Source organism: Cyclopterus lumpus, chromosome 13 (assembly GCF_009769545.1).
Source record: "Cyclopterus lumpus isolate fCycLum1 chromosome 13, fCycLum1.pri, whole genome shotgun sequence".
Classification (NCBI taxonomy): Eukaryota; Metazoa; Chordata; class Actinopteri; order Perciformes; family Cyclopteridae; genus Cyclopterus; species Cyclopterus lumpus.
Window position 1 is genome coordinate 13,304,156 of NC_046978.1, and position 21,571 is coordinate 13,325,726.

The 21,571-nt window shown below is 41.8% G+C and overlaps 2 protein-coding genes across 2 annotated transcripts in view; one reads left to right on the forward strand and one right to left on the reverse strand.

The window, feature by feature from the left end:
- The window catches only part of zgc:158328 (uncharacterized protein LOC567225 homolog), a 53,008-nt gene that overhangs the window by 11,683 nt on the left and 19,754 nt on the right, over nucleotides 1-21,571 (forward strand). The window contains exons 5-16 of the mRNA XM_034548452.1: nucleotides 5,397-5,519; nucleotides 8,482-8,604; nucleotides 9,555-9,680; nucleotides 10,112-10,234; nucleotides 10,742-10,864; nucleotides 11,804-11,941; nucleotides 12,050-12,172; nucleotides 12,517-12,639; nucleotides 12,753-12,995; nucleotides 13,113-13,241; nucleotides 16,381-16,509; nucleotides 16,933-17,061. Of these exons, the coding sequence (XP_034404343.1) occupies nucleotides 5,397-5,519; nucleotides 8,482-8,604; nucleotides 9,555-9,680; nucleotides 10,112-10,234; nucleotides 10,742-10,864; nucleotides 11,804-11,941; nucleotides 12,050-12,172; nucleotides 12,517-12,639; nucleotides 12,753-12,995; nucleotides 13,113-13,241; nucleotides 16,381-16,509; nucleotides 16,933-17,061 (1,632 nt within the window). The remainder of the gene's footprint in view (nucleotides 1-5,396; nucleotides 5,520-8,481; nucleotides 8,605-9,554; nucleotides 9,681-10,111; nucleotides 10,235-10,741; nucleotides 10,865-11,803; nucleotides 11,942-12,049; nucleotides 12,173-12,516; nucleotides 12,640-12,752; nucleotides 12,996-13,112; nucleotides 13,242-16,380; nucleotides 16,510-16,932; nucleotides 17,062-21,571) is intronic.
- Nucleotides 17,549-20,094, reverse strand: LOC117741419 (EH domain-containing protein 2-like). The gene is made up of 6 exons (XM_034548453.1): nucleotides 19,874-20,094; nucleotides 19,580-19,756; nucleotides 19,262-19,359; nucleotides 18,466-18,878; nucleotides 18,197-18,361; nucleotides 17,549-18,109 (listed from the first exon to the last, which is right to left on the reverse strand). The coding sequence occupies exons 1-6, from the start codon at nucleotides 20,092-20,094 to the stop codon at nucleotides 17,549-17,551; spliced, it is 1,635 nt and encodes a 544-aa protein (XP_034404344.1).

Here is a 21,571-nt window from a genome sequence, read left to right on the forward strand (position 1 = left end):
CAGTTGGTATGGAAAAATGTCCATTTGGAATCTTAAAAGTGTTCACCCGCATTCGTATTACAGTTACATGAGAGGTACGCTGAACAGAGAGCGCTGGTTGATTAAATAATTAGATGCATCAATCCGTATGCGTGCCTCGTGATAATTGCAAAGACAAAGAAAAAAAATAAAGTAAATGCACACATCACACCAATGCAGCTGCAGCAATGTAATTATAATAGTTCCAGTTCTAGTTGTACAGAGCCAATGAATAGTAAATAATAGTTAGGTTGCCCTGCATTTTCATCTTGCAGATTAGAATAATAAATGTATCACTAGCCGAAAAAAGAACTGATTATGTGAAGGAAATGAGAAATGGGAGTGAACCTATCAAATCATCAGGTGGGACATCTCTGCTTTAAATTATTACAGCTCTTGGCCAAACCGCACTGATTTGACAGTCTTATTAGCTGGCTCTGCTGCAAAAATGCAGTCAGAGAATGTTTCCTGTCACATTATTATACAAACCCCTTTGGTTTATTTGAAGCTTGGATGGTGCAATATCAAATACCTTTACTAATGAGTAGTTTTCAGTCGAATTAAAAAAAGCTTGCAAAATCCATTTGTTGAGGTGTAGGTTCTTATAAATGAGCATTGCAGACTCTCTTCTTAGACACAAGTTGTTCCTTTTCTGTGACCATTTTGTTACAGTAGAAATGTGGGAAAAGTTTAGGAAATACAAATCATTCCTGCCAGAGACTCAATTTCCATCTATTGAGGAAGAACCGCTAAATCACTTAAGCTTTGAGAATGACTTCCGACCACTGAGGTCTGAGTTCCAAGCCTTCCACATTTATAGAACAGTGTTGAGCCACATACCACACAGCTGAGGCCTGCTGATTCAGTTATTGATCTGGACTTTCTTTGCCTCATGTTTGTAACATCAGGGAGGGAACGGACACATGGTTGAAGGTTTGTTGATCAATTTGATGTCAAAGTACTTCAAATAGTTTTTCAAGTGGAAGAGCAGGAAGAGCGTTGGTCCTTGGAGAAAGACAGGGGAGGTACTGTACTGTAGAGGACAAGTAATGACAATAACACCTAATGAGATAAGCAGGAATCAGGACCCGGTGGCCGATGTTCGTCTGCAGAGAACATGAGAACATTCAAGCAGATGTCTGTTCTCTCCGTAACTCGATGGGAAACCATTATCACCACCATTCCACCACTATCAGGAGACCAACAGTTTCTATTTGTTTCTCAACTATACAATTTAAAGATATGATAGTATTTCAAAGCTGAATGTAAGACATTATTTTTACAAATAAACTGTGTCAGAGAATAACTGATTTAAAAAGTGATGGAGAAAGAAGGAGTGTACAATACTTTCAAAGGTGTACAGATGTGTAGAGAAGAATAACTCTGTGCTTTGTTATGTGTCATCTACGCAGTGAGAGGTGATGTATGCATGAGATGAAGGTTCAAAAGAGTTTTTGTTTTGCCGTTTATTTTTGGGTTTGTCAGTTAGAGAAATAACAAAATCAAATTTGCAAGCTCTGACTCTTTTTTTGCCATGGAAATATACTTTTTTACCCGAGATATTAAAATGTCTTCAGTCGTTGAATATGTGAAGATAGAGAAAGTGTGCAGATACCATGTAGATTCTTCTCAGTAAATCTATTTACTAGATCTCATCCAACAGTGTAAATCTTGTATTTCTGCAAATTTGAATAATTTCTAGACAGGGGAAAATGTGATAATTGCTATAAATCTATTTTATGCTACTAAAAAGCGCTATTAGTCACCTCCCTTGTTGAACAAACTACTTGCGTATTGTTTTGGCTGCCTGCACAGCAGATGTATGTTAAGTATATCTACTTATATTTCATTATAGCTCAATGACTTAAGGGTCTCAAATTATGATACTTTCTATAGTTAAATCTTTTCTTGAAGGTTTGGTCCAAGACTCATCCCAACTAAGTCAGATATTCTCCTTCTCATGTTAAAACACTTTTACTTCTGCAGTATGTTCATTTGATTATCGTCAGCTTTGGCCAGAGACACAACGATGTTACTCTTGGGAAAGGCCACAAAGTCAAAAATAGGACAACATTCGGACACCTGGATCATGATTTCTGTTTGTATTTGAGGTTCCATTTGTGTTAAAAGTTTTCTTTGAGGTTGCAGTGAAAACAAGTATTATATTTAGGAATGATGACGTGTTCTGACAGAGCTGTTTGGCCACCACGTGATAGGCATCGCCAACTTGACACTCTTTAACCAGAACTGCCTTCAATGCCGTGACTTTGAAGGCATGTTTGTTCAAATTTGGTTTGTCTCTCTGCTCGACATCTTGATGATGATAGCAAATGACCCTGAGCTGATTGAGGAGGCTCATTATGGCTGTAAGGAGCTGCTGGATCAAAGTGGGGATGTGTCCGGGGGCCAGAGCCCCGAGGTTACGGGGCTAGGTTACCATGAAACTTCCATATGAGTTAATGAAAGTTGCAGAGCAGGGTTGTTTCCCTGTGTCCAGCTACGTGTGTGTGTAAACCTGAAATACTTTTTCAGGTTTAGACGTACAGTTACTTAGAATGTGCTATGTAACTGAAGGCTTACAAAGGTCAAGGGGAGGCAACTGCAGTGGGCAATGTCACCCTGGCATTGTATTATTCATGAGATAAAAAATGCACATTATAAAAAAAAGTGCATGCATATAATTCTAACAAGGGGATTTAACAACGAAGGTAGACGATTCCAAAGATGTGACATAGGCCTAAATCTGTTACAATCTGCCCAATAAATCAAAATCAGTAGAAATTCATGAAATAAAAAGTCTGCCCCTCCAGGTGACCCACTGGCTGTCCTTAGAAACTAAGCGTGGGTGTGGCCTGAAAAATATACACGGCGACCCATCCTTAGTTTCTGAGGTCTTGCAGAATTCTACATATTGCTCTTAAAAGGCTAAATTACCAACAATTCCACATAAAAATACATGTATATATTGCAGTGTTAATGTGGTACTTTGCTTTCTTTTCTTCTTGTCAACGTTGCTGATGCTTCACCTGCTGCAGGCGTTTTCTTTACACAAGAGTTGTAGAAACAAACGAATATTCCTCTTTTGTAACTACTGTAGAAGAGAAACATTTGTTCCGTGAGCTTTATTACCTCAGCTGCTGTTCTTCCTTTATGGTTTGTTCCTCTCCACTGGGAAGATACGTGGGAAATACATGTGGTTGTAATAATTCAGCACCACTCGTCCAAACTACTGTGTTTTGTGTCCCATCAATAAAAATGATCTGAATAGAGAATAATGCACGTCACATGCATACTGCTGTAGTTGTTTTATGCTAATGTTCACACATATGGAGACGGGGACATTATACCTTCGCAATAAGGGCTGTTTATCATATATACCCATGTCTGTTTATACTACTGGTTAAGTTATCCACGCTCCACTGGTGTCTTCATGTCTTGTGAAACAGATAAAACACATTGAAGGAACAACTGATAATTGATAAATGAATGGACCAACAGGAGAATACAGGTTATGCTCTATTCGTTATAGTCTACTCGTTTATGTTAAAACAGACATTGTTTTTTACCAGAGGGCTTTGGAGCATGTGTATGTTGGCTTTTGCGTATTAGTCGTCCATATAATGGGCTTTCCATACATGCCTATACATCAAGGGATTGAGGGAATGTGAGATTATACAGCTTCTATTGTGCCCACAAATTCTAAACATATATATAAAAAACTAAACTACAAGCTTAGTTATAGTCAGACACACTTCCCTGTTTATGAAAGAAAAGTAATAGGCAAATGTGGGTGAATTTCAGTAACCGTCTGCAGGATTTCTCATGTGCTTGTGTGTTCCTGTGAGGCATGCTGCAATACCTCCCGCCGACTCGTGTCCTCTTCTTTTCAAATTGTCTCTCCAAGTTGTGCTTCTGAAATGTCCTGTTATTCAAAGATAAACAAACTATTGCTCAACCCACAGCTAAGGGGCCCCATTAAGTCTTTTAACAGGCGGGGGACGCAGCGTAATAACTCTCTCTCTCCTTAGTCTTGCTCGTTGACAGGAGGTTACCATGCAAGTGCAAAGACCATGAATTAATTCTTATGCAATTCCTTCTTCTCAAACAAACATAGAACACTGAATCGTCTGTGGAAGGTTGGGCTGTGTTGTTGCCATGAAGCAATAGCAGTAGTTTGATCAGTTTCTTCAAAGATCAGACAAAAGTTTGTGCAAAGATCCTCGGACATTAAATGTAATCCTGTGTTCAGGAACATTTTGAATTTGCGCTTTACACTCAAGATATACATCAATAGATGTTGAAAATGATTTATATCTGCAGGCATCAGGGATTTCTCTTACTTCTAGCTAATGCACACAACAATTCTACTTATAGCAGAAGTATGAAACAATATTAGGGGTGCATGTGTTTTTATCATAGTTGGCCGAGAACATCATGGTTTTTTCAACTTAATTTGTGAAAAGATAGAATAAATCATCGTTTTTTTTTACATTAGCATGAATGTTTGTCTTTCTTTGCTTCAATGTGACTGCTGCAAATATATACTCAGAAAATTCTAATTACTTTTTTAAAACTACAGTTTTGCAGAAACAAATCTTTCCTGTAATAGATTTTTAGCCAGCAATCAGTCGAGTATGAAAGTGATACTGGTGGCCATGTTGATGTCTCATATTTCACAGATTGATCATACGAGCACTTTTACAAGTATAACAAAGCCTAATGTGTTTGAAGACACTTTTGAAGACACGCGGTGATATAGCTGATAGGCATCCTTTTACAGCACAAGAACAAGGAGCTTGAGGGGTTTTGCTGGAGTACAAGAGCTAAACAAGGAAGAAACCTGGAAAATAATTTCACCCTGAGAGACATGTAAAGAACATGGGACGCAGCGAGGAAGTCCATGAAAACCGTTTTTATGTTTTACAGAGCGAGTCAACATGAGTCTTATTTGGAAATAGTTGATGTGATGAAGTGAAAACGTAGAAGATTCTGGGGACCGGAGAAAATTCTCAGTCTCAGTCCTATGAATTAAGTTGTTGAACTGCAACATGTGTGAAGATGCAAGCTATAGCTTCTGCGGTTTCTTCTAGTAGCCTCCAGGAGCTCATTGATTCTTAAAGACTGGCAACGGTTCAGTTTATTTCACTTTTGGGAGCTCCCTGACATCAAAGAATATCTCTCACAGAGATTGTGACGAGAGGTCACGCTGTGCAAAGGGTTCAGTATAAGTGAACACAAGTTTTGTTGATTTTCTCTCTGCTGAAAAGGGAAAGAACTCCACTTGAAGGGACTCCTCAAAGAGCGAGAAAAGTGAGCTGAAAGGTTTGTGGACTGCGCATTATGTTTGTAAATCTGGCCTTTTAATCCTTTTCTTTCAGATGTTAACGAATGTGAAGTGGATGAAGGCGGCTGCGATGGGTACTGTTGCAACACCATCGGCAGCTACTACTGCAAGTGTCCCGAAGGCAGTCGACTGGGGCCTGACAGCAAGACATGTCAAGGTAAGATGGACGTCTGGATGTAGCTGGGGCTGGTACTCGACTTGATTCTAGAATATAAAAAACAGGGTAACACTTTATAATAACTGCATGCTATGAAGCATTATAGTTAAGTATGAGTAAACACTTAATTCATCATTTATAAAGCGTTGTTCCACACTTTATAAAGATTCACCATAAATGAAGTATTATATAATGCTTCAAAGCGTGCAGTTATTATAAAGTCTTACCGTTTGTTTATGTCTGTCTTTGTAATATTTTACAGGCAGCAGTGGCCTAGAGAATCCCTCTCTCTGGTCCTGTGGCTCGGTAACACTTTATAATAACTGCACGCTATGAAGCATTATATAATACGGCATTTACAAATGGTGAATCCATCATTTATAAAGTGTGGAACAACGCTTTATAAATGATGAATTAAGTGTTTACTCAAACTTAACTAATGTTTCGTAGTGTGCAGTTATTATAAAGTGTTACCAAAAACAGAACTTTCCAGCTTTGGGTAATTTAATGAAACAAATTGTTTGATACATACATACAATAATAATAACACTGGTGTGTTGGCTGGTGTTGGTGTAAAGGGAACATGTGCGTGGATAATACATCAAAGTCATCCATTTGAATGAATTTAATTGTCCTTATGAGAGTGCAGAAAGGTCAGGTCATTGAATTTGAAACCTCTTGCCTAAGTTGGCCAACTTAAGACCTACTTAACTGGCTAGACTCCAGGCTGTAGAGGGCTGATCCAACCACACAGGCTTAGAAAGGGGTGCTCCCCTTTCTAATCAGCAGGCTTTCTCAGTTTGGCCGTATCATCTGACAGAAATATGCTGAGTTAGAGTTGGGCACTGAGGCCCATTTGTTTTTTTAGAGCTACAGGTGTGAGCAAGTGCCCCTGACCTTTTACCCTTAAGACAGGATATTGTCACTTAGTGATAGTTTAAAGTCTGAGACCTAACCAGTGGAGCAGACAAACGGAAGCAGTTTCAGCAGCTGTGAAGTTCTTCTTTTACAGGCTTTTGAGTGAATTGTATGTGTGGTCGTATTTATGGGGAAAGGCAGCAAGTTTGGATTTGAAGTGCTGAAGACATTTTTTCTTATCTTGGAACTTTCAATGTTCGTTAACCATTCTGAGAACTGAGAGATGTGTAAGATCTCTTCCTTTGACATTTAGAGTCCACTGACTTACCTTAATTCAAATGAAAATGTGATCACATTTGTAATTTGATCATGTTGGTCGTATTAATTGCCAAAGCAAACACATACATTAAACCCTATGACACAAACACGTTGGCTATCACATCAGAGGGCCTCTGATCTTGTTTTTGGTAAATTCAGGTCCTGCGGCGTTCATTCTAAAGACCACCTGTTCACTTTTTTTCTGCCATAAAAGCATCGCTCCCAAATGTTTAGTCTGTTTTATTGTCTAGTTGTAGATGCTAACTCAGCAGCGCGGCTAAGAGCCAGACAATGTCACACCATGTCATTCAGACCTCGTGCCCCTCGACCTCCGACACCACAACTCCTGCCGCTGCTGCCCCACCCACCACCTCACCCACCACTGAAAAGCAGCCATTGTGTGTCTGCCATTGAAATCCTCTCACATGAGGAGACCAATAAGTATATTAACCTTTACAAAACTCCCCCCCCAGCGTCTATTGTTTCGTGTGTAAGGCATCCTCGACAATAGCTGCCAATGTGTTGGAAGTACAATGACCGGACAGTTCATGAACACGTGATTCTTCATTGCTGGTTGCGTGGTGATTATGAATTTAGCGCAGATGTCTAAACAAACCCTATCAGACTAATCTGTGTGCAGAATATGAAAATGATCGTTTTACTGGTGAAAGGTCTCCACTTTGACCCCGTCCCCCCCTGTAGCTCCCATTATTGGAAACTAGCTAATTAAAATAGTCAAGATCATTATGGAAACGGCTGTTCCCACGGACCTGTCACAGTGAAAGTGCAGGGAAAGAAGATCACACGCCAACTAGTTCAAACGTATCTGCACTACTTAGTATAAGAACTTTAACCTCTGAGGAGTGATGCATGCTCAACTAAACTTCCACACATGCTTAGTGTTAAATATATTAGAACAAGGAAATTGCAACACGATTTTCCCCTCCTTGCGCACATCTCCTCTGTGATCAGTGCGAACCAAAACAAGCCAGAGTCAGAGATGACAACTGGGAGAAGGTTATGGAGGATGTGTTGTCCAGATGTGTATTAAAGCCTGATTGTCCTTCAGTACAGTATTCAGGTATGTTGTCTTCTCAGCTTGCTTCTGTCTCAGTGGAACATGAGCTTCAGTTTGACACACGTTGCATATGCAAGCCTCTGCTGTGCAGGAAATTGATTGCACGCATGCTACTGCACGAACAGCGTGATACGGCAATTCATCATTCGACCCAAAGACATTATTACATGTGCATTTTTTCCTCGAGGAGTCATGTGGTAAGGCACACTGAACTTTTCGTAGTCAGGTTTCTGTATTTTACCTCACTATTTAAATGGGAAGTGGCGATTGTAGGTTTTAAACTTGCAGACTACTCGATGTCTGCAAAATGTAAAAGAGATTACATTTGAGATTTGTGGTCAAATTGATAATTACAACGTTTTAAATCTGTAATACTCAAAATCTGTTTTTCATTTCCCACTATTTGGCTCGCTGCAGATGGAATGTTTAATTATACTACCTCAAACTTGGATATGAGACTATATATATTACACTATAAATGCCTCAATAGCAGCACAATTTAAGCTTCCATTCATTTCCGCGTATTTTCTGAAGCTCTCAATCTGTCATTGTTCAACCGAGCAGCGAAGGCATTTATGGGCTTTGTGGTTCTTGTTATAGGGCAATCTCGTAGTTTATGGCAACATTTCCTAATATGAATGACTAGTTTTCCGAATGAGCATTCATCTGTGCGTGGTTGTGAGTATGTGCATATGTGTGTGTGTTCAGATGTAAATGAGTGTGAGGAGCTCAATGGAGGATGCCAGCAAACGTGTGTCGACACCCCGGGATCGTATCACTGTGAGTGCAGCGAAGGCTTCCGCATGCACACTGATGGTCGCACCTGCATAGGTAAGTACCAAACTTAATGCAGTTGTAGCAACCATTCTCACACACTGCATTAATATAGCTGGATTTATGCCTTTTTGCAACATTTCCTCAGTGCTGTACAGGAATAATACAGATATAATGGAGTGAGAAAAATTAGGCTTCTGATGTTGTAGAGGAATAATTTGATATTTTGAGATGTATGCGCTTATTCGCCAACTCTACCTACTCTGAAAAGTGTCAGCCAGTGTGTGAGAACCGCTGCATAGATCTCCCCATCTCTGTATTTTAATTAATGGAGAACAACTTTAGAAGTGCTTGGCGTCCATGATTAATCTCAGTGGAAATTCTGATTTGAAAGAAAAGTACTCCACCCCCCCCATTTTAGCACCATGAAACCTTTAGGTAACGAGTTATTTTTGCAACTTACTGAAATTCAGAACTCCTCTGTTGCTTGTGGTATTATTTTTCATACCTATTTTTTTGTCTGCAGCTTTGTGGTAATGGGTAGGGATGGAGGCAGTGGGATAGCTAATTGTATCTGTTTAAATCATCAATGTTACAAGCCAGCCGTTCTCTCCGTTTTACAGCCCATCTGTGTCATCATGTCTGTGTTTAAAGCACCCAGAAGGCACACAGGCTAATATTCTTATTTGGAACATCATTAAATCACAGGAGTAATGGGATGGAAAGATAATTAGAGTGACATGGGGAACCGCTTGAATATCATTTCCCAGTTTCCAACCTTTTTCTCAAGAGTTTTCCATAATTTAACGGCTGCAGAGTTTGAGGCGTTAAAGCCATTTCAGAGTGCCAACAAATACAATTGTACCTGTTGTACTGTGTGAGTTCAGATTTAGAATATCCTATAGCTGGCCAGAGTTTCATACATTAATTCTGTAGTTGGGCTCTAGAGCTGATGTGTGTTTATTCTTATTTACCATCTGTGTTCTTGTCTCTGTCTATCGTCGAAGCGGTGAACTCTTGTTCGGTATTGAATGGCGGATGTGAGCACAAGTGCGTGGACATGGGGAACAATCACTACAAGTGTGACTGTCGAAAGAACTATCAGCTGAAGAGAGATGGGAGACACTGTGAATGTAAGTCTTTTTGCCAACAGATGTTCTCATAATGTGAGCATGTATCAGACATCTCTGGGCAAACTGGAGTTCATTAGAGTGGGCTATCTTTATGAAATGAGTTAGGTGCTTCTGATGTTGCAAATGGTATCAAATTACAGCAAAGATATGATGTATTGCAGCTTGTGTGCAGGGTAGAAAGATGTAGAGAGCAAAGGAATTTGAGAGGCAGCTTTGGAAAAGAAATGTTTTTGTTAGTTTAGTTATCTTTCAGATATCGTAACCAGACTCACTTTTGTAATGTTTCCGAATAAGAAGCTGCGCGTGCAGCAGTTCAATTTAGATATTAATCTGGAGTTGAGATATCTGCTCTCATGATCTATCCAGCAAGGTCAGAGAATAACCTGCTGGGCTGACTTGCCTTCATTTTTGTTTATATGTGTGTGTGTCAGTAAGGGACCCCTGCGAGGACGGGAATGGAGGCTGCTCCCAGCTGTGTGTTTCAGAGGAAGGCCGGGTTCACTGCAGCTGCAGACCTGGGTTTACTCTGGCTGGAGATGGCCAGAACTGTGAAGGTGAGGAGTCAGACTCTCTCTCACACACAACAAAAAAACCCTCAAAAATACTTTTCCTTGTAATACGTTACAGTTTAACAGAATCCCGTTTATGGTTTTTCCATAAGTTAAAGCCACACTAAGCCTCCGTTTGAAAGCAAATATGCACTACAACAGACCCGTATCGATTTGACAGGCTGATGTTGGAAACTTTTCTTGCTAACATCAATCCTGCTCCACCTATGAGGGAAAAGAGAAGCCAGAGACATCTGAGACCTGACAGAGCCTTCCTGCTGCAGGAAGTATTCGCTACAGTGTTTAGAAGATGTTTTTCACGGGAACATTGATTTGTAGCCAACAGGGTTATTTAATTCTCGTTGAAGAGGACACAAAGCCATAAATCGCCTCTGGATATTCTCTTGGATATGTCTCAATGTGACCTAGAAATGGATTATTGTGTTGTGCAATTTTGTAAAACAGATCTTTGACATACACTTCTCTTTGTATGTGATTTTTGTTCTCCTACAGACGTTGATGAGTGCAGTTCAGGTCATGCCAAGTGTTCCCATCGCTGTGTCAACATGATGGGCTCCTTCAGCTGTGTGTGTCTTCTGGGCTTTGAACTTGGTGCTGACGGCAAACAGTGCTACCGTAAGTAAAGGCCACAGAAATTGAAATGAGTCGTCCACATATTACGTCTTTACTGTTGAACACATGACCTTGTGCAAATGAGAAAATCCCTCAAATCCCTCAAATGACTTATATCTTTTATCCTCAGACTTACTCATCTTGTAAATAAGAAAGGGAGGAAACTGGAACGCATGTATTCCACGGTGTGGATGCAACACGATATGAACAAAACCAAAAATATATAAACTAGAGATAATCTTAATTATAAGATCACATCAGCCGTGATGCCAAATCAGGACAGGAGCATAAAGCTGGGGGGGGGGCTAATGACCCCAACCCCACTGCGTGTCCCCCCTACTTCCAGAGCTCTTACTCTAACCACAGTCATCTTGAACTATACCTGTATTTTGATCTCAATTACACATCTGCAAAGTTTCGAGACTGCATCGTACACAAAATCTTTTCACAGACAGACAGAAATATAGACACATAGCGACGTACCCTGTGTCCACGTCCCAGTAGGTGTCTCCAGTCTCCGACTAGTAATAAACATCACCATGAAGAAGCACACCACCAATTATGTCAAGTCATTGCTGACCATTTGCAATTTCAACTTATTTGTACAGCAAATGTTGCACACTGCAGCAACAATTTTTGTACAGAAATAAGCACATTATGTGTAAAAACACGTGGATGTGGATTTACCTTTCCAACTAAACATTGAGAGTTTTAGGATATTTTGGGATGATAATAATACACCTCACATAATACATAGGAAATGTCCATTCTAAATGTATGGCAGTGAAATTCCTTTGTAATTTAAACTATATCTGTGCTGAAGAATGTTTTTTCCTCTCCTCTCCTGCAGCTTGAACAAGCAAAAACAATAATCCTCCTAACGCTGTCCTTACGTTTCAACTCTGCACTTTAATTATGGTGTTGGCACTGTCTCTCGTCCAGGCATTGAGATGGAGATCGTCAACAGCTGTGAGAAGAACAATGGAGGTTGCTCCCATCACTGCGAGCACACCACCAATGGCCCGCTGTGCTCCTGCAACCACGGTTACCAGCTGGACCGGGACAGGAAGACCTGTGTAGGTGAGAACTCCTCTTTCTTTCATATGTTCCTTCACTTTGTGACTCTCTGCTGGTGTCTTTCTGGCCATCTGTGGAAAGCAAGTCTCTACCACTGCGTGCCCTCCTCAGACAGCGATGAGTGTGTCAGCGGGGAGTCCTGCTGCCAGCACGTCTGTAGAAACTACCCGGGCGGCTACGAGTGCAGCTGCAGAGCTGGCCACAGACTAAACCCAGACGGCTGTGGCTGCGACGGTAAGAGTGCTAGACCGTTAGCGTGAGCTTTTTTTTAGTGTTCTTTGTATTGCGGCACTCTCAGTGGTCACTTACTAACAGCATGCTCAGAAATGAAGCCTTTCTAAGGCCATTTCATAGCAGAAAACCGAAGGTTTTTGCTCACGAAGGAGCAAACGTTACACAACTTAGTAGAACTTCCAGATGTGTGGATTACATTAAATCAAAGGAGTACACGGACGTGAAGTGTATTTATCTGATTGAATACAAATTACAAGGACCATCTGAGGTTGATCTGCAATACCAGCTTTGCTATGACTCTTTCATTCTCTTAGCTGTGTGTTGTTTGTGTATTCTTCTGTCAGACATCGATGAGTGCCTAGCAGAGACCTCAGACTGTGAACACGACTGCGTCAACACCCTGGGAACATATGAGTGCTTCTGTGAACGGGGCTTCCGCTTGGATCAGGACCAGCACTCCTGCATCTGTGAGTGACATTAGTATTGTAGTTATTCTGGGATCGAATAGTTATTCACGGTCAAGTCAAATCCCAAAAGTCATCTAAAATAGTTTGTCTAACTTGGTATTTTGTGTTATTAGCTCTGTATGGCAGAGAACTGGAAGAAGAAGGTGATGAGGATGGAGACGAGGACGAGCAGCTGGAGGTCCACAGATTACCAGATCTGCTGTTCCGGGGGTTTCCTCAACTCCTGCGGTACACAGCGGCCCTGCGCTCCCGTTACGACGGCGATGATGATGATGGTAGTGATGGTGGTGACAGCGAACAAGAATATGAGATCCAGAGGGAGCGTCGGGGAGAGCTCAGACTGGACAGCAGCATAGGTACAGTAAAGAGCGTGAGCGAAGACACTCAGATGAATGAACGCCTGGTGAGAGTTCATAGAATGTTATTGTTTGTTAAATCTTCAGACCGGCAAGTTATGAACATTTCTGTTTCAGTGTGTCTCGATGGCTCGTTTGGGGAAGACTGCAGCGTGAGCTGTGAAGACTGTGTGAACGGAAAGTGTCGTGAAATCAGGGATCGCTGTGAATGTTCAGCAGGATGGACTGGGATCATCTGTAACCAGAGTGAGTTAATTTCGCATTTACGTTACTTCTGTGTATTGTGTGATACATATTTTCTTTACAACACAAAGTGCTGAAGAGGGCTAGACTTTACACAACCTCGCCTTCACCACTCTGCTGAAAATGCTTGAATATAGTGTTACTTCTGTACACTTAAAAGGTACAGTGTGTACTATTTGGGGGGTCTATTGAATACAAGAATGTGAATAGGCTTATTCCCCAAAGATTTCAAACTCTGTGAACTGAATTTCTTATTTGAAAAAAAAAGACTAACATTTATAATTTATGCCCATATCATATACATGGCAAGTGGATCATGCCAACAGTACCGTGCACACACACACACACACGCACACGCACACGCGCGCACACACACACACGCACGCACGCACGCACGCACGCACGCACGCACACACACACACACACACACACACACTTCCCATATCGATGTGGTCTAGTTTTAGAGATGACATCGCTCCCCGTGTGCATTGATCCAGGGCCATGTATCAAAACCTGTCGGCTCCTCTGTGTGGGAGGCTGGGTTGTTTATAGGCTTCACAACACAAGAGCACCAGGGGAATCAATCTGTCTGCTGCTGGAGCGAGGCCAGGGCCCACAGCAAGAGCTCAGCCTGAGGCCAAGGATGTCCACTACTGGGTTAGAAAGCAAGGTTCCATTGTTCCCATCCAGCTCTGTGATTAATGGCTGTCTTTGGTTTGAACCCGAGTCAGGCCGGTAATCATAAGAGGAGAGCCATGTGGGACACGTCCGTGAGAAGTAATCTGTCACTTTTAGAAACAGGCTTCTGAGGTGGCAGTATTTAGATACACAACCTGGAGGTGATGATCTGGACGTCGGTAGCATTTTCAGGGGGAAAAGGTGTATTAATCAAACAAATTTGGCTTTATATTTTACTTTGTCTTAACTTACATGATATTCAATTTTTTTTTAAATTTACAGCTGCAAGAAAGAAATATAATGAATACATTTTCTCTCAAAGTTCATGTGCTGATTGTAGAAAAAGCAGTATCAAGGAATCCGAGTGCACATGCAGACAAAGCAATGCTGATGCATTGCAAAGAGCTAATTCTGAGATAATAAAGAGCAGCTTGAGGACATTAAGGGAGAAATTGTGAAAACAAACACCAGAATGGACGAGGCTAAAGAGCGCATAATGAAAGTTGAGGAGTGAATCCAAATCACAGAAAGATATCCTAAAAAGCTGAAGCGTGTCAAAACAGATGCAGGAGAGCCGCTCCAGACGGGAGAACAGTAGAATTCACTGTGTTCCTGTGGGAGCAGAAAAAGAGTCGCCCACCAAGATCTCCTTCTTGATATACCGGACAAAACAACTCTTCAAATTGAAAGAGCCCACGGCGCACGCGTACCCCAACAAATGGTAGATGCGCAGCCGAGATTCGTCCTGAGAAGCTCTGCTTGGAAACAAAGGAAACAAATACTCCATCTGGCAGAGCAACATGAGGTTTTTCTTTTTACAAGTGAAGCAAGTATCCGGATTGTATGTCACACCCCGACTCAGATCCTGCAACATGGATGGGAGACCAGACGAGTTTAAAAGCGATAAATAGACATATATTTAAAGAATAACACGACTAGCTTAAACAAACAAAACAAAGGGGAGCGACTCCTCCATCTTCAGGTGTTGCTTCTTTATAGCAGAACCAGGCTCAGGTGTGGCTCATCGGCTGCATGACCTAGATGTAGCTTGAGAAACAGTAGAGGCAGGGCACATAAAATTGATCTTGTCTATATCCATATGCACAACATCTTATGCGATAATTTCCAGAAAGTATAATGCCATTTTCAAGTCCAAGTCTGAGAAAATTAAGTGGGAAAAGTAAGGACATTTTCACATTTCAGAAGAGGACATGGAGATGAATAAATCAAGTCTACTATGGCGAGAATTCTGTTCTCTGTCGCGCCCTTAAAAAAAACCCATTGCGTGGCAGATGTTGGAGACTGTGTGGGATAAATGGTGCTAATCACTTGCATATTTTCTGTAATTGCCAGGTTATTGTGCCCTACTGGCAGGATATTAAAAAACACACTAAACAAGTATTTAGAGACGAGTCCTTTTAGATGTAATGCTGCATAAATGGGTGACATCATATTTGAAGAGTGAACTATCAATCATTAGAGACATCTGCAAATACATCTGGCAGCAAGCAAAAAAAAATGTCACAAGGAAAAGGCAGAGGCAATAAATACTTATTACATATATATGTGTGATATATACACATGTATATATTGTGTAAAATAATGATGTTGAAATGAACACTTTTCCAAAAAAATAAAAATAAAAATTATGGTTTTATAATCAGTGTAGGCTTCTTGACATGGTTAAAGTGTTTCTATTCTGTTGGCGACATGAAGTGGCGATCTAAACTTATCTAAGGCAACTTGTCAACCTTTCATATGTTAGGTGGTGAAATAAAAGCATGTTGTGCTATTTAAATAGCTCTTTGTGCTTCTTCATGTTGCCTGAACATGCCCCAACACCCCAGAAGTTTACCATTATCATAAAGCCGAATCAATGCCCCGTAGCCCCGCCCACTGCCCGGTTCACTTTGATTACTTTGGTTGCTTTTCCAGATGTACACATCACATCTGGTGCAAGGGGAGAGAGAGCACCATTTTATCTTTTTATATAAAAAGTGTGTTATCTTATTCTCTCTTCCTGTTCCTCTCAGTTATATATTAACTGTAATGTGTATTCAGTATTGGTAACGCCGTTACCTCCAGAACATATTTTTAGATTTATCATCTTCCCATGGAGTGACGTGAAACTGCTGTGAAGAACGTGTGACATGGAATTTAAGCAGACTTTCACTTGATGGATTGTAACACTTTAGCACATCTTAATACAGCCAGCTGGTTCATGTTGTACTTGCCAACGAGGCCAGAGGGACTCAGAGTGTCAGAAGGGCACACATCATGGGGAAAGACAAGATGGACGGTGGAAGTATTGACTGACTTTATAACAATAACCCTCTTTGACTGCTGTACTTTCTCTTCTCTCATTTAATAAGTCTGTGTTCCTGTGACAAAGGACGTCCCCGCAGTTTAATTCATTAAGTTATACTGTTAATGTGTCAATGCTCTTTAACCTCTCCTTCTCCAGCTTGTCCACAGGGGACCTTTGGGCAGGCCTGTAACAGCCTGTGTCGTTGTCAGAATGGAGGCTCGTGTGACCCCTTGACCGGGAAGTGTTTCTGCCCCCTCGGGGTACAGGGCCTACTCTGCGAGGATGGTTTGTGTACACACATGTCTATTGGCGCGCACACACACACACACACACACACACACACACACACACACACACACACACACACACACACACAGGTGTTAATAAAACAATAAGGCTATATGTCTTTAAATTCCTTTTTCTCCTTAATAAAAAGCAATATTGCCATACAATGGCATAGGCTGTGCGTCTGTGAGTTATGAGAAGTCGTTTTTTAAGTGATTATGTCATCTAAAATTGTTTCATTTGAATATTTTCTGAAAGAATCAAAGCAGAGTATTTCACAAGACAAGTCAGACAAATAATTAATCTTTCAAAGCAGATCTTACATTTCCAGATGGGAACCCGATTCACTCGACTTTGACTTCTCACAGTGGAGCTTATCATAGTGGGCATCCTATCCTAAAGTGGCATTATTCATGTTTACAGGTTGTCCAAAGGGTTATTTTGGGAGGCACTGCAGAAAAAAGTGCAACTGCCCAAACAACGGACATTGCCATCGTCTGTATGGCGGCTGCCTTTGCTCTCCGGGACTATACGGACGCTTCTGCCACCTGCGTGAGTACCAACCTGACCTTGGTCGTAATAATACTCACTGCATAATGCTGATGATGATTATGATGACGCGATCCCAAACAATTAAATAATACTGCCAAGTCATCTTTACAAGTTTAATACCGTTGATAAAAAAAAAATACATTGAGATTACAGGAGATATGAGCAACTCTCGTGTGTGAGGCACAAATGTATCACCTTAAGTGAAATTACACCTAATCGAAGATCATTGCTGCTGTATTTCTATTTCCTATCATAGGGTATTTGACTGAATGTAGAAATGTACATTTTAAAACCATCAATGGTGATATTTAGGTATTGGTGACATGATGATAAATATACAAATGGATAACACCTCCTCAGGTTCATTAGACACTATACATGTGGTTAGTTTTTTTTAATATGCTACTACCATATTAGTCTACATTCAGGAAATGATGTACAAATTGTACAATTACGGTACACAGAGCCTTAGCCTCCTTTGAGTGTTTTACTCTTCATTGCTGGCTGAACTGAGCCGCTTTGACGGTGGCACCAGGTGAGACGGCAGCTCTCGGGGGAGCCAGTGGCCCTCTAGTTTTCCTTCAATAAGGTGGACCGCCAAAGCGAACTCCTCATTGTCCAGCATGCCATCCCCATCAACGTCAGACAGCCTCCAGATGTGAGCGAGCACAGGGTTGGGCAGAAGGGTGGTCGTCATCCACGCTTTGACTTTGCTGCCGCTCAGTTTGCCCCCGTTTGGACTGAGGTTGAAGAAGATCTCATCGTACTTTGGCTTGTGTTTCTCCACCGCCCACTCGTCAAAATCTGTCTCACTGCTCTCCTCGTCTCTTTTGAGTTCCTTGAAAGGATCTCTCTTGTAATGCTCAGGCCTGAATGTTCCCAAAAATTCCCCGTCCAACACACCAGGGAGGGATTTCTTCCTCAGTTCTTGTTGTTGAAGTAGAGGCACCAGGTTTGCTATGTCAGTGGTCAGCAGTTTATCCAAGGAGGCCATCAGACTTGGCTTCAGTGCCTTGAACTTTGAGAAATCTTGACCCAAAAGTTTCCCCTGAAAAAGGTATACAATCACATGGTAAGCTCAGAGAACATCCTGCTAATATGGTATTCAGACAGCAATTATAAAGTTGTGTTCCACCTGCATCTTGGTGCAGTCAGGGAAGTCGCCGGCTGGGACTCGATGCCGTTGCTGGATCTTGGTGAAAATCACCGGAAGTTGGTAAATCAGATTGTGCTTCTTGCTTTCTTTGCAGAAAATTGTTGGCATTTCCTGTTTTAGATAGCTGATAATATGAGCATGTGCCTATGAGGGGGGATAAAACAAATTAAATCATCATAGCTGCATCTGAATTTGTAAATATGTATGTAACGAATGGGATTGAATTGAACACATATGAGATCTCTTACCCTTACTAAGCGGGCCCTCTTTACCAAGTCATTCAGCTTGCGTACTGCAGCGTTGCGTGGCAGGTTCCTTATGTCGGACAAAAGATCCTCCTCCTCAAACTCTAACAGCTGGTAGTGGTCACACATCTGCCTGGGCTCTGACCAGAAAGATCCGATGTACACCCGCAAGATCTCGGGGGTGCGGAACACTTTCCCCAGCGACCACATGAGGGCGCCGTACACTCTCATGAGCTGCTGCGAGTCCACCCGGTCAGCTTTGTTGAGAACCACTCGCAGCTTGTCCTCATATCCACACAGGGCCCCGAAGGCCCTGGTGAGCTCATCAGGGAACTCGAGTTTATGTGCGTCGAAGAGCAGGATGATCCGATCCACACGCTCTGCGAACCAGCGCAGCACTGCTGGGAAGTCGTAGCCTGGGGGATGAGGAGCGAAAACACCAGTTTTTATTAAGACCGTATGTAATCGGGCAAGCCTCGCTGTCTCGACACCTAGAGGAACATACATATCCCAGTGGCTCTCGCTTTCAGCGACACCCACAGATTGATGCATTCATAAAACACATCGAAGACTGCTCAGTTACATGCTGCTCGTCTCCTCCCAACTCAGTTCATATTACTTTCATCTGCGGTGCTTCTGGCTTCAAGTACTGAAATATTATTATTGTATTGCCTCTGCAATGACTCTCCTCTTACCAGGAACGTCAATCCTCCCGACAGCAACAATGCTTTCCAACTTCCTAAAACTGAACATATGGAAGTAGAAGAAGAGAAGAAGTTAGAGAAGTATTCGGTCTCACCTCGACTCAGTTTTCTTTTAGAAGCGGTTAAGATGCCCGGTGTGTCGATAAGGCTGATGCTCTCGAGGACTTGATTTGGCATCTGAACGCACTGAAACCTGCAAAGGAGAAAAATGCCTCAACATAAAGCTTTCAAAACAATACAATCTCTCTACTATTCCCCAATAGCTTCACACTGCAATGTTTGCTTCAGTCCTTCAGCTACTTGAAGGCAGAACATTGGCAACATGTTTCAAATATTACCAAGTAAAGGGAAAAAAAGAGGAATATCTTCCCCTCCCCCACTCTCTTTCAGTCTGTCGATTCCTACAGCATCACCTGTTCAGAAAAGCATTTCCAAAAGGTTCGAGGTGGCGAAAGGGCTTTTTCGGGTCCACCGTGAGGGCATTACCAGGGATGACTGCTTCCACCTCTCCGTGCATGAGGGCGGTGAAGCAGTCAGTGGTTGGCTCGGGCCCAACTCTGCTTCCAGGAAAATCTTGTTCTATGAGATACCTGAAGTCCAAGCCACCGTTAATAACAACGTTACCACCCTCAGCACGTCAGTTAAATACATTCAGCAGAATACATGCAAAAAAAATCTGCAGTTTTAAAAAGCGCTGTGATTCTTACCTCACAAAAGTTGTCTTTCCCGTTGAGTACTGCCCCATCACCAAGACCATTGGTTTGTTGTCAAACTCTGCGTCCTCATAGCTCGGAGAGTGAAAGTGGTGGAAAGAATAGTATTTCTCTATCGGCAGCAGCCTCTTATAATAAAGATTCTTCAGCTCCTCTGTCACTAAATTCACATCGGCCCGTGTTTTAGGGTTGCTCCTAAGCCTCCGGATGGACATGGCGATGAATCCCTGCTCTCAATGTTCTCGCTGTGAAGGCTGCTCACTCTTCTTAGACCAAACCGAATGATGGGAGAACGTGCTCAAAAGAATATTATCAGATTCACACAGCTGTCTGCTCCATCCCTGTAGCGGGACATTGAGAGGGTGGAGAGGGTGTAACCAGAGCCTGCAGCTGCACCTAACATAAAGCCAATGTGGAGAGGGACCGGGTGGAGTGGAGCTCAGTTGTTTTGCTTGTTGCTGAGCGGGGAGACTCTTGGCAAAATGCATGCACATAGTTCTAAACACATTGATGATGTGGCAGTGATTAAGTCGTGCATAACACTTTAATTTTCTTTTTTACTTTTCTATTGGTTCAATACAAGTAAAAAAAACTAAAAAGCTACAGTTCAGAGGAAATTCCCCTAATAGTCAGCCTGGTCTCAAATTGGATTTGTAATGATGACAGCCGTAACGATAAATGATGCACCGTCGTTTTGAATGAAGTTCTATAAATCAAGTGAGAGAGAAGGCAGCGGTCACATGACTTAAACTTGCAGAAGTAGGATGTTGTGATAACATGGTGGCTGGGTGTGTTCGTTTTGGCTCGCAGTAAAATGTAATCTGAGAGCAGAGGTTTTATTTCCACATTCTTTTCTTAATTAACTTTCACCACCTTCACTCAAACAAAAGTTGCTATGATAATTTAATTTCTTTACTTAACCTGAGACAAAAATGTATATGCGTATTGTAAAACATCAACAGTGGTGGAAAAAGTATTCAAATCCTACTTAAAAAGGCAGAATGAGTAGGATTTTTCCTAGACTCAAAAATAGACAAAGATAATTCAATTCAGTTTATTTTGTATAGCCCAATATCACAAATTTGCCTCAGAGGGCTTTACAATCTGTACACATACGACATCCCTGTCCCAGGACCTCACATCGAATCAGGAAAAACTCCCCAAAAATAACCTTTGACAGTGAAAAAAGGGAAGAAACCTTCAGGAGAGCAACAAAGGAGGATCCCTCTCCCTGGATGGACAGAAGCAATAGATGTCATGTGTACAGAATGAACAGCATTACAAAGTTACATAAACACATTGAATATGACAATGTATGAATGGAACTCCAATCCATGAAACAGAAGGAGGTAGAGAGGAGGGGGGGCGGGGCGCATCAGCAGGGCCAACCACGGGAGGCCGGCTCACCAGGCATCAGACACCGCCAGGTCCAATGGACCCTATGAGACGTGAAGTCACAACCACTCCGGGGAGGAAGCAGGTTAATAAGGTGCAATGGAGAGATGTAAATTCATCCATAAGGAGAGAGAGAAGAGGAGATAGGTGCTCAGTCTATCCTAAAACATCCCCCAGCAGCCTATAAGCCTATAGCAGCATATTTTAGGGGCTGGACCAGGGCAAACCTGATTCAGCCCTAAGCACTATTAAAGAGGAAAGTCTTAAGTCTACTCTTGAATAAGGTGACTGTGTCTG

Excerpts from the sequence above, each read along its gene's own strand:
- LOC117741419 (XM_034548453.1), bottom strand. The coding sequence starts at position 20,094 with ATGTCCATCCGGAGGCTTAGGAGCAACCCTAAAACACGGGCCGATGTG. Across the intron at positions 19,757-19,873 it reads GGAAAGACAACTTTTGTGAG|GTATCTCATAGAACAAGATT; the intron begins GTAAGAATCACA and ends CTTGGACTTCAG. Across the intron at positions 19,360-19,579 it reads GGAAATGCTTTTCTGAACAG|GTTTCAGTGCGTTCAGATGC; the intron begins GTGATGCTGTAG and ends TCTCCTTTGCAG.